Source organism: Equus quagga, chromosome 16 (genome assembly GCF_021613505.1).
Source record: "Equus quagga isolate Etosha38 chromosome 16, UCLA_HA_Equagga_1.0, whole genome shotgun sequence".
NCBI classification, from domain to species: domain Eukaryota; kingdom Metazoa; phylum Chordata; class Mammalia; order Perissodactyla; family Equidae; genus Equus; species Equus quagga.
The window spans coordinates 65,372,142-65,384,568 of record NC_060282.1 but is presented as its reverse complement, the minus strand read 5'-3'; the positions used below and the strand labels follow the sequence as shown (position 1 = coordinate 65,384,568).

General features: G+C 37.7%; 2 protein-coding genes across 8 annotated transcripts in view; one reads left to right on the top strand and one right to left on the bottom strand.

The window, feature by feature from the left end:
• ARFGEF1 (ADP ribosylation factor guanine nucleotide exchange factor 1) overlaps positions 1 to 2,371 on the top strand; it is a 150,428-nt gene extending 148,057 nt beyond the window's left edge. For both annotated transcript variants that reach the window (XM_046641682.1, XM_046641683.1), the window contains exon 39: positions 933 to 2,371. In XM_046641682.1, the coding sequence (XP_046497638.1) occupies positions 933 to 1,097 (165 nt within the window). In that variant the 3' untranslated portion in view covers positions 1,098 to 2,371. The remainder of the gene's footprint in view (positions 1 to 932) is intronic.
• Positions 2,372 to 3,434: 1,063 nt separating this feature from the next.
• CSPP1 (centrosome and spindle pole associated protein 1) overlaps positions 3,435 to 12,427 on the bottom strand; it is a 152,126-nt gene continuing 143,133 nt past the window's right edge. For 5 of the 6 annotated variants that reach the window (XM_046642064.1, XM_046642067.1, XM_046642065.1 and 2 more), the window contains 3 exons: positions 8,815 to 8,924; positions 6,180 to 6,318; positions 3,435 to 4,316 (listed from right to left, as the gene is read on the bottom strand). In XM_046642064.1, the coding sequence (XP_046498020.1) occupies positions 4,105 to 4,316; positions 6,180 to 6,318; positions 8,815 to 8,924 (461 nt within the window). In that variant the 3' untranslated portion in view covers positions 3,435 to 4,104. Of the gene's footprint in view, positions 4,317 to 4,902; positions 5,024 to 6,179; positions 6,319 to 8,814; positions 8,925 to 12,427 lie in introns of all 6 variants that reach the window. The other variant, XR_006885590.1, reaches the window with a different exon arrangement.

Here is a 12,427-nt window from a genome sequence, read left to right as displayed (position 1 = left end):
TAAGAATTTTAAACCAGTAGAAATAAAGATAAAATACAAATACATAGCTGTACATAGACATTTAGTCTTCAAAACTACACATTTCACTCTTTAAGAGAAGACAGAAACTTACAGCTCACATAAATGGAAACAGGTTGCTGTGATCCCATATTAGGTTTAAAAATGCCTAGTCAGGTGGTATGACGTTTGACACCGGGCCATGGAGGCGTATGGGACGCCAGAGGGCTGTGCATGCTCTCAGGGCCATACAGAGGTTCATCCCACGTCACGTGCTCAAGGCCCATGTGCATTTCCATCTGACTCCTGGGCTGGGTAAAGTTAGAAGTGACCTAAGGCACCAGCAGGAACGTCGCTGGGAAGGACTCCAAACCCAGTCTTACTCCACAGCTTGCTTGCTTGACACAATTTGTCGTCCTGCTTCCTTGTACCTTGTGGGGTGCGGAGAGCAGGAAAGTAGAGGAAACAGGCAACTAGTGTTCAGAGATTAAGGAACTACAGCAAAGATACAGAGTATATCAGTTGAAGTATAAGTGTGGAATATTTTCCCTAAAAACTAAAATTTTATTTAACAAATAAAAGATAATTTCAATAACCTATAGCTTATAGAAGCTCAAGTATGCTTGACTTCTTACTTTTGCCTATTACCCAGGAAAAACAATGATAAATCCTAAAAGTTTGTCATAAGTTTGTCAAGGAAATCTAATAGAAAATGTTTTTCAAAATAAGCCTGGATAACTAAGTGATTAATGTCTGTATTAAGTGAGTCTTCAGTGCTGCGTGGCCTTTCAGTTCCGTAATCAGCACATCACTGCTTCACGCAGACGCCGCTCCTGTACTCAGAGAGCAGCGCGTGCCCCATAGGATTTGGTCTAACGGCAGCGTGAGGTTTGGAATGCAAGCACTACTAACGGAGAAATTCGTTTTCCTTCCAGTTTAAAGCTCATGCATCATTCTACTACCCTCTCCTATGTGAAATTATGCAATTTGACTTGATTCCTGAACTTCGTGCTGTTCTTCGAAGATTTTTTCTGCGAATCGGAGTAGTTTTTCAGATATCACAGCCACCTGAGCAGGAACTTGGAATCAATCAGCAGTGATGGGAACTTAATCTTTTTCTGTTGGCGTTTACGTCCCTCTGCTCTTTAAACGGACCCTGGAGCTGAGGCTTCCTACCGGAAAAATGGTTTCTCTGAATTGCAGTGTCTAAGGGTTACTGGTAAAGATGCTTAGAACTAGAACTCAGAACTTGGCAGTGCTCCAGTCCCTTCTGATGGACTGTCCATCGTGGGCTCATGTTGAGCAGAAAGCCTGTTTCCACATTGTCAGCTTACGCTCACGTGTCCTTCCCTGTCCTCAGCAACAGGGAGAGCCCCACATATTTTTGGCAGGTGTGGAAGTGAAACTTACCCAAAGAACTATAGATGTAAAGATTTGAACTTCTGCAAGAAGTACAACTCAGGAGAGCTGTATTTTGAAGGATAAAATGTTTATAATTGGGGGGTGGGGGGGAGAAGAAGAAATTATTGTTCATGGTAAAAGATATTTAGCAACTATGGTATTCTTACTCTGAAGATTTTTGCACACTCAGGCTATCTGAGATACTGGTAATCATCCTTCTGTGAAAAATGTACAGAGATGCAGGTCTGTAATATAAAAATCTTAAACATTATATAGTTCTTCCTGCACTGTTTTATTTTATTTCTTTATTTTCTTATTCATTTGCTAAATACCTATAATATTTTGTCAAATGCACTAAACATTTGGGTTGAACTTTCTGTCTTTTTTATTTTGTGGGAATTTTGGTTCTGCCCTTTATTGGGGAGTGGTAATTCTGAGGGTTTAATGTGCCCAGAAGCTGTTGTGGCTGGCACTTGTTATGATCAACAACAACAACAAAAAGGTAGAAAATATCCCTACTGACCTAACTACCTGTAATATATTAGGGCTTTTAAAGATGAGCCATTAAAATAGAAATGATCCTTCATGGACCGAAACTTGAATCACTGCAAAATGAATCTAGTTTGCTGTCACTTTCTTTTCTTTTCTTTTGGGTGGCGGGGCTTGGTGTAGATTTTACTGTATGTACAGAATTTAATGTTGAATATATTAAAATAAATCTGGCATGGTTTGGGGAGGTTAGATTTACTGGAAATGTATTCATACTGTGAATTGTGCTCTGATGGTTAAAAAAACAAGATTGTTAAGCATTCCGTATTAACAGTGGATGTAGAAAATTTTTTCAGATGGATAAAATGTATATGGTACAGATGTAAAGTTTTCTATGTAAAAAATTCTGTACAACTTTCTGTACAATATTCTCATCTGGCATATTCTAATCAGGTTATAGGTCAATAAAGTTTTTGGATTATTTGATCAGTGCAATCAAAACCTGTGTAATCCACAGCCCCATGTTTCATTGATTTTTTTTTCCCTTCACTTTTTCTATTAAAAGCCAAACAATTAGGAAAGGATATTTTTGGCCAGAACTATAAATTCAGTATTCTTTAATTCGGATGTTTTCTTAACAGCTTCTGCCATGAGATCCTCCCCCATACCCTGCTTTCTCAACCCCAGGATGTTCATAATATATTGTGTATTTATTAATAACCCAGAATAAGGCTACACTATTTGCTGAAAAAGCTGCAGTCCCCTTCGGGGCAGTTTGCAGTGGCGCATCGTCCATCCCAGGAGTCACTTCAAGTTGTGTGGTACAACAGCATTAAAAAGGCAGATGGAACACACCAAGATCATTTATTTTGAGGGCTGTGTTAAAAAACATGAGAAGTGTTCAGTCTTGGTCTCACACCTCTCTTGAGAATGAGCAGTTACTGAACAATGCATTTCTAAGTGCACCACCTTTATTACCCCCAAGACGTGGCCCTGTTCATACCCCGCTGGATGCTAGAGCTGGGAGCCACCATGACCTTCTGGTCTAGCCGAGGGAGGGGTAAGTGTCTCAAATGACCTGGCAGTTTGGTGTTTTATGGTATAGCCTCAGGACGCTCCCAAGAGGAGACGAGGCTTTCACCTTACTTTCAGATGACGATATAAGAAAAATCTTTACCGTAAAATAAGCAGTGGTTAGATTTCAAAATTGAGTATAAAATTTACATGCAGCTAAAATTCAGAATATCAGAGAAATTTCACACTTGAGATAAAAACTTTTCTGGTCTTGTTTGCCATTAATTATGTCAGTGGAACACCAGGGATGTTCTTAGCTGTTGTGCTAAAGACTCTAAATAAGAATTATTATTTCCCAGAATTTGAATTAATCTTTCCTTTTCAAAGGTCCCTCTTGGAGTGATTAGAAAGACTGGCTCACTTATCCAGTGGTCTGTGGTGGTGCAGCAGGGATCCAGTCTCTGTCCTTGACCCTTGGGTGTTCCTGCCTCTCTGACTTGTAAAACAACTTGTCTAGAAACCTCAATTCCAGTTCAAATAAGAAATCGACATTGGCAATAAAAATAATTTATTTCTATCAAGAAGTAGTTAAATCATATAAATCAGTACACTTAACGCCTAGATTGGCACAAAAAGAGGCAGAAAGTTGTAAGGTTTAGTGCATGGCTCATGGGAATCAAATGAATTACGATTCCCAGCATTCATACTGACACAGGTGCTGTAAATGACAATGGAAATAACTAGCACATTTGATTCTCTCATTACATAGCAACTGGAATTGTCCCAATGTATTTACTAAGAGATCTTGAATAGCGTTAACAATGGCAAACATACATATAACAAGGAGTATTCTGGTTTTACAGTATTGTTAAGACACTTGTGTTTTATTCACCTTATCTTACTGACAAGCAGAATTTAAATTAATGCACATATGGTAGTTGATTCCAAGAGTTCACTGCGACCCTAATTTATGGCAAAATTGTACAAAAATAATTCTATACAATTCTACATTATATAAATTAATAATCATGGCCTTTTATTTACGTACATCATATACATCATCATGGGAAAAAGATACCTTATCTACAGATGGAACATAAGTAACTTCCAGGTAGGGGCCAAAAGTAGCACATATTATTAAAGGTTCAGATTTAATATTCCTTTCACCTTAAAAGGCACTGCTGGCTCCACTACATCTTTATTTTAACCGTGTGCAGTAGACAGGCCCTGCCAATTGAAAGTGCCTGGTTTTCCAGGAACCTGCTGCTGCTCCTGGCTCAGTTGCTCTGCCATGAATCGTTTCAGCGTTTCTGAGGTGCCCGGGCGGAGCCAGGGCTCACTTGCAACAGAGTTTGATCTGTCGTCACCCACATGCTTCATGATGTCATCAGGGTCGACCAGTGAACTCTCGTCATCTAAAAGAGGTGAGACAGACATGACTCAGGAAACACAGGTGGCAGGCAGGTGATGCGAACACAGATCTCCTGTAATCTAACCCATTACAGCCTTGCATTTCTCCACAATACTATGTTCTAAACTGTACTATTTTGTCCAGGCCCCTCATTTTAGAGGTAGGAAAGCAAACCCAAGAAGAGGCCAATTTTATGAAACAAAAAACAGTCAAGTAAATAAGGTGACTCCATGGTACCAGAACCCATAGGGATTCCAAGGAAAGCAAAGGAGACTGCGCCAAACATGAAGTTGACCATGGAAGTGTAGGTGGGCTTACTTGGTGTCACCTTCAGGAATGGATGCCATGCAAAAAACTTTTTTTTAATTTAGCAAAGTTTTAGAAATAGTCCCAACCTCTAACTGTAAGGAAATTATAAATCATTTTAGGAAATTACTTCCATTCTTACACCTAATCTAAGAGGCTTTGTCTAGTCCATTAAGCAGTAGCTCTTAATTTGTTTCATTATTAACTAAATTCATTGTACTTAACTTCTATATCTGTGTCTTATTTATTATTAGATACAATATTAGGAAAATCTGTCTTCCTACCCTGTGATGTCAATTTCTTTTTTTTTTAATTACATCTCCTGGTCTGTGAAGGATTAGCCCAGCAAAGGGACATGTGCAATCAACTTAATGAATAATCAATCCACATCGTACCAAAAAGCTCCTGTTTGAAAGGACAATGTTAAAAAAAAAAGTTTTAGAAAACCTTCTGAAGGAGTAGAGTCTTAAAATGTTCTATCTTCTGTCAATTTAAATATATCCCTGTTAAATATTAATTCAACTTATTCTAAAAGAAATTGAGGAACAGGTAATTCTCAGTTTAAATTAAAAGAAAATTCCTTTTAGCTAAAAAAAAAAAAAAAAACACTGCTTTCCCCCATTCCCCATTTTTCCAGGCATGCAATGAGAAGTGCTGCTCCCTCAAGTTACCATGGTTGCTGGTATTTGGTATGTAATTATAACCATCAGAACAGACGCCTTAACTGCTAGAGATTATATGAGTACAGTTTTAACACAGTATTAAAAAGTAGGATCTAAAAAATACCTTAAAATAATTGCCACTAGAAAATTGTTGTAATGTAGTTTAACAGACTAAAGAGAATTGTCCAAATACATCACTCTACAATTTGCTAAGACTAATAATACAGTAGCACTTACTATTATAAAATTGTCCCATTATCCTAATGACTAGTAGCATTGACATAAAAAATGATGGTCTAGGGCTGGCAAAGGAGCCCATTAGTTGCCTAAGGAACCGTGCTGCCTGCCTGTGCTTGGTGAACAAGCTTTAACCAAAGCAATAAGAGACGGTGGAGGCCAACATAATGAGAAGACTAAACTTTGACTTATAAAAAAAAGCAAATACTAACCTGCGGCTATTTTGCTTTGTCCATGGTACAGAAAGCCAAATAAAAAGGTAAAAAAAATTTATTTGTAAGTACTACAAACTTATAATAGACATTATCTAAAGAACTCAAAGTTTTAAAGATAATTTCTTAGAATCTCTCACTTCAGTGAGAGAAGTGAGATGCTGATACTAATCAGCATTTTCCCTGCTGAAAGCAAAGCTTGGGTAGATTTAATAAGCAAAACCTTCATCTGTTTAGAATCCACTTGAAAATGGTACCCTCTCTGGTAGAAAGAATCTGACACAAAATTAATCCTGAATCTCCCCGGAGAAGCTACTGTGTTCTAGGCCCCACAACTCAAAGGATTTCCAAACGCCTGCCATCTGCCCCCCAGCCTCAGCGAAACTTCCAGTGAGCAGGTGTAAGAGTTCTTACAGAATTTGCTCTAGGCAATTAAACTTGGCCATTTACCTGTATTAATAGGTTTATTCTGAAGTTCATTCAATCTTCGCATTCGTTCCTCATTTCTCATTCTAAGCTGATCAATATTTAAACTGGATACAGATTTTAAAGAGAGACCATCTGGTGGTACATTAGGATGACTTTGTTCCTATAGTTAGAAAACAGAACTTCAGAGAAACGATCATTAACGTAAAATATGTTCAGAGTAAATCTGAATCAAAACGTGTTCTTGCCCTTGATAAATGTACAGTGTGATGGACAAAATAAAACAAATGAAGATCTGTAGCGTTTATATTCCAGCTGCCAGTGTTTATCCCTGCAGGCTCAGACTGAAGGTGTAGCATTTGTGGTAACATATAAATGCTGCCAAACGATAAAGGTGGGCAATCATAAGACATTAGAGGGAAAAAACCTGAAAGAGCACGGACTAAGAATCAGGCCAACTACAGTAATCAAGACAGGGTGGCAGTGGCCTAAGGAGAGACATACAGATCAAAAGAATCGAAATCAGAGTCCAGAAATGAACTCTCGTGTTTATGGACGGAGGAGCGAACAACATTCACTAGGGGAAGGAACAGTCTTTTCAACAAATCGTACTAGAACAGCTGCATGTCCACATGCAAAAGGATGAATTTAGATCCCTACACCTCATGCCATACACAAAAATTAACTCAAAGTGAATCACTGACCTAAATTTAAAGGCAAAAACGGTGAAACTCCTAGAAGTAACTTTCATGATATTGGGTTAGGCAACAGTTTCTTAGATATGACACCAAAAGCATGCTCGATAGAAGATTTGATAAAGTTGGACCTCATCAAAATTAGATGTTTCTGTGCTGCAGTGGACACCATCAAGAAAGTAAAAGACGGGCCGGCCTAGTGATGCAGCAATTAAGTTCACATGCTCCATTTCGGCAGCCCGGGTTTCGCCAGTTCAGACCCCGGATGCGGACGTGGCACCGCTTGTCAAGCCATGCGGTGGCAGGCATCCCACATGTAAAGTAGAGGAAGGTGGGCACAGATGTTAGCTGAGGGCCAGTGAGGAGGATTGGCAGCAGATATTAGCTCATGGCTAGTCCTCCTAAAAAGAAAACCAGAACTAACAACAACAACAACAACAAAGCCCACAGAATGAGAGAGAATACTTGCAAATCATACATCTAATATGGGACATGTATCCAGACTATATAAAAAACTTACAACTCAACAATAAAAAGACAATCTGATTTCAAAATGAGCAAAGGATGTGAATAGACATTATCTCCAAAGAAGATATCCAAATGGCTAAGAGGTACATGAAAAGATGATCAACATCATTAGGGAAATACAAATCAAACCCACAATGAGATACTCCTTCACACTCACTAGGATGGCTATAATAAAAAAGTAACACGTGTTGGCCAAGGTGTAGAGAAACTGGAAGCTTCATACACTGCTGGTGGGAATGTAAAATGGTGTGGCCACTTTGGAAAACAGTCTGGTAGTTCCTCAAAATGCTAAACGTAGTTACCATATAACCCAACCATTCTACTCCTAGTTACATATGCAAGAGAAAAGAAAATATCAAAAAACTTGTACATGAATGTTAAAAGCAGCAGTATTCATAAAAGATAAAAAGGGGAAACAACCCAAATGTCCATCGAATGTTGACTGGATAAACAAAATGTGGACTATCCATACAATGAAATATTATTCAGCAATAAAAAGGAATTATGCACTGATATGCTATAACTTAGATGACCTTTGGGGATTTAAAAAAAAAAAAGAAGCCAGTAACAAATGACCAAATATTGTATGACCTCATTTATGTGTGTCCAGGAAAAGCAAATCTATAGAGACAGAAGGTAGATGAGTGGTTGCCTAGGGAAACAAGTAAGCATGTTACTGCCACCCGGTAAATAAAGTTGTACATATAATAATGCTAATGACAGCATTCGTCATTTATTGAGAGCTCCCTGCGTACTTGACTCTACGCTAAGTGCTGCACATATGTTATATAACTATATTTCCATGTCATACATAAGGAAACACAGTTTAAGAAATTGCCCAAAGGTGCTTACTCAACAAAGACAGGACATAGTTGGGACACGTACTAAGGACTCCAAAGCCTGCACTTTTTACTGGCTACACTGTAAAGACATTTACACATGTTCTGTGAAAAGAACATGGGTTTGAATATCAGCCTTCCTGCCTATGTGACCTTAGGCAACTTATCTGACCAAATGGAGAAGATGCCTGTATGGTAGACTTAGGTGATAAGGAAGTTATAGCAGATTTTCCAATAAATGGTATTAGTTGCTTCTTGTGCCTTCTCTGAAATCCATATGTTCTGCAAGGGGAAGGAGGAATGCTGGGGTGAGGCATTAACATTTATAGGGCAGAGATTCTGTGCCAGGTACTAGGCTTAGACTTACAGCCACCCTAAGAGTTAGGAAAATACTACCTCACAGAAGCCAAAGCACCAGAATTCAGTGCAACAGTCATCCAGCTAATTGGGTGACCCTAGATTGAGACCCCTGTCCACCTCTCTTCCAGAGCAAGTGCCCTTTCTCTATTGGACCACATGAATTTAACATGGGTCAGAACTTGGACCTCTCACTCCTAAAGTGCAAAGGGAAAAAGGAAAAGGATATTTCCTACATACAAAGTCCAGTCCTTTCAACTTGTTCCTCCTGCGCTCCCTTGCAGAGGGCAGCTGTGATGGTGGAGGGAAGGCATCGTCTTCAATGGCAGGATACGTCTCACCATAAGCACCTAGAAGGTCCAGACAAGGGAGAAGTCTTACACATCCACCATTTCAAATCATTTTACTCAGAGCTAAACCCAGACTCTGTCTTTTAATAGCTTTATTAAGATACATATAATAAAATTCACCCACTATAAATATATATAGTTCAATAATTTTTATAGAATTGTGTAATTATCACTAACATTCCTATCACCTCAAAAGGCTTCTTTGTACTCACTGGCCATCATTGCCTCCTCCCACCTGCCCAGTCCCATGTAGTACTGATCTGCTTTCAGTCTCAACAGATTTACCTTACCTGAGATTCCATATAAATGGAGTTATACAATGTAATACTTTGTGTCTTTCACTTAGCGTAATGTGTTTGAGGTTCATCTATGCTGTACCATGTATCAGTAGTTCATTCTGTTTTACTGCTGAATAGTACTCCATCATACCATATTTTGTCTATGCATTCACCAGTTGTTGGTCATTTGAACTATTACTAGTTGGTGATTATTAATAATACTGCTATGAACATTCATGGTCTTTGTGTGACCATATGTTTTCCTTTCTTTGGAATATTCTTAGGAATAAAATTGCCAGATATTATGGTAACTCTAAACTGCCAAACTATTTTCAAAAGTAGTTCTACCATTTTACATTGTAAGAAGGTTCTAGTTTCCTCATCATCAATACTTGGTATTGTCAGTCTTTTTGATCATAGCCATTCTAGTGGGTCAACAACCTATTTGACCATGGAAGTGAATAGCTTACAATATTTAGAATTTTTTCCCTTACTCTTTATTTTGAAAAAATTAAAACCTAAAGAAAAGTTATAATACAATGAATAACTAAAATCACCATTTCTTATTTTGCCACATTTATTTTACTTCTATATAGATTTTGGTGGATTTTTGTTGCTTGTTTTTGCTGAACAAATTGCAGACATCCTGACACTTTGTTCCTAAACACTTCAGCATGTGCCATCTAAGAACAAGGAAATTTTACATTGATACAATACTATCATTTAACATAAAATTGATATTCAAATTTCTGAAAGTTAGTGTACAGCCTTTTTCCTTTTTAAAGCAGCAATAACTACATTTTATTTTATATAAATAAAATATAAATAAAATTTTATATGGGGTTTTCTAAAACTCCAAAAACACAATTTGCTGACTTCATTATAGTAGTCCCCACCACTAATTCACACTCTCTCTCTTTTTAATAGACTTTATTAGTTTACAGGAGTTTTAAGTTCAGCAAAACTGAGTGGAAAGTACAGAGAATTCCCATATATCTCCTTCCCCCAAAACACTCACAACTTATCCCACTATCAGCAGCCCCCACCAGAGTGGTACATCTGCTAAAACTGATGAACTTACATTGACACATCGGTATCGCCCAAAGTCCATACTTTACATTAGGGTTCACTCTTGGTGTTGAACATTCTATGGGTTTTGACATGTATCCACCAGTATCACACACTAAAAATCCTCTGAGCTCCACCTATTCATTCCTCCCTCTGCTCTAACCCCTGGCAAACATGATCTTTCTACTGCCTCCGTAGTTTTGCCTTTTCCAGGTCATACAGTTGGAATCATACAGTATGTTGCCTATTCAGACTAGCTTTTTTCACTTTTATATACGTTCAAGGTTCCTCCACATCTTTTCATGGCTTTGTAGCTCATTTCTTTTTAGCACTGAATAATATTGCATTGTCTAGATGTACCACGGTATATTTATCCATTCACCTACTGAAGGACATCTTGGTTGCTTCCAGGTTTTGGCACTTATGGATAAAAACTGCTATAAACATCTGTGTACAGGTTTTTGTGTGGACACAAGTTTCAACTCCTTTGGGTAAACACCAAGGAGTGCAGTTTCTGGATTGTATGTAAGAGTATGTTTAGTTTTGTAAGAAAGTGCCAAAGTGGCTGTATTCCCACCAGTGAGTGAGAGCTCCTACTGCTCCACAACCTTGTCAGAATTTGGTGTTATCAGTGTTCTGGGTTTTGGCCATTCTGTTAGGTGTGCAGTGGTATTTCATTGTGTTAATTTGCATTTCCCTGATGACACAGGATGTGGAGAATCTTTTCATATGCTTATTTACCATCTGTATGTCTTCTTTGGTGAAGTGTCTGCTTGGGTCTTTTCCCCACCTTTTAATTGGGTTGTTTTTTTTCTTATTGTTGAGTTTTAAGAGTTCTTTGTATATTTTAGATAAGTCCTTTATTAGATATGTCTTTTGCAAATGTTTTCTTAACATTGTCCTTTGAAGAGTATTAGTTTTTAACTTTAATGAAATCCAGTTTATCAGTTATTTCTCTCACAGATTGTGCCTTTGGTGTCATATCTAAAAGTTATCCCCAAGTTCTTCTAAGTTTTCTATGTTATCTTGTAGAAGTCTTATAGTTTTGCATTTTATATTTAGGTCTATGGTCCATTTTGAGTTGATTTTTGTGAAGGGTGTGTCTAGATTCATTCTTTTGTCCAGGGATGTCCAGTTGTTCTAGTGCCATTTGTTGAAAAGACTGTCTTTTCTCCATTGCACTGCCTTTGCTCTTTTGTCAAAGATCAGTTGACTATACTTGCATGGTTCTATTTCTGGACTCTATTCTGTTCCACTGATCTATTTGTCTCTTCTTTCACCAATACCACACTGTCTTGATTAGTATAACTTTATAGTAAGTCTTGAAGTCAGTTAGTGTCAGTCTTCTGACTGTTGTTCTTCAATACTGGGTTGGTTATTCTGGGTCTTTTGCCTCACCATATAAAATTTGGAATCAGTTTGCCAGTATCCACAAAATAACTCATCAGGATTTTGACTGGAATTTCCTTGAATCTATAGATCAAGTTGGGAAGAACTCACATCTTGACAATATTGATTCTCCCAAGCCATGTACATGGACTACTACTCCCTTTATTTCTTTCATGAGAGTTTTATAGTTGTCTTCATAAAGATCTTGTACATATTTTGTAAGATTTATATCTACGTATTTCTTTTTTAACGGGGTGCTAATGTAAACGATATTGTGTTTTAAATTTGAAGTTCCACTTGTTCATTGCTGGTATATAGGAAAGTGATTGACTTTTGTGTATTAACTTGGTATCCTGCAACCTTGCTATAATTGCTTATTAGTCCTAGGGGGGTTTTTTGTTGAATCTTTCAGATTTTCTACAGACAAACGTCATCTGAACACAAAAACAGTATTATTTCTTCCTTCCCAATATATATACCTTTTATTTCCTTTTCTTGCATTACTGCATTAGCTAGGATTTCCATGATGATGTTGAGGACTGGTGAGAGGGGACACCTTTGCCTTGTTCTTGGTCTTAGCAGGAAAGTTTCTAGTTTCTCATCATTAAATATGATGTAGGCTTTTTGTAGATGTTCTTTATCACGTTGAGAAAGTTCCCACGTATTCCTAGTTTGCTGAGAGTTATCATGAGTGGGTGTTGAATTTAGTTCAATGCCTTTCCACATCTATTGATAATGATCATGCAATTTTTCTTCTTTAGCCTGTTG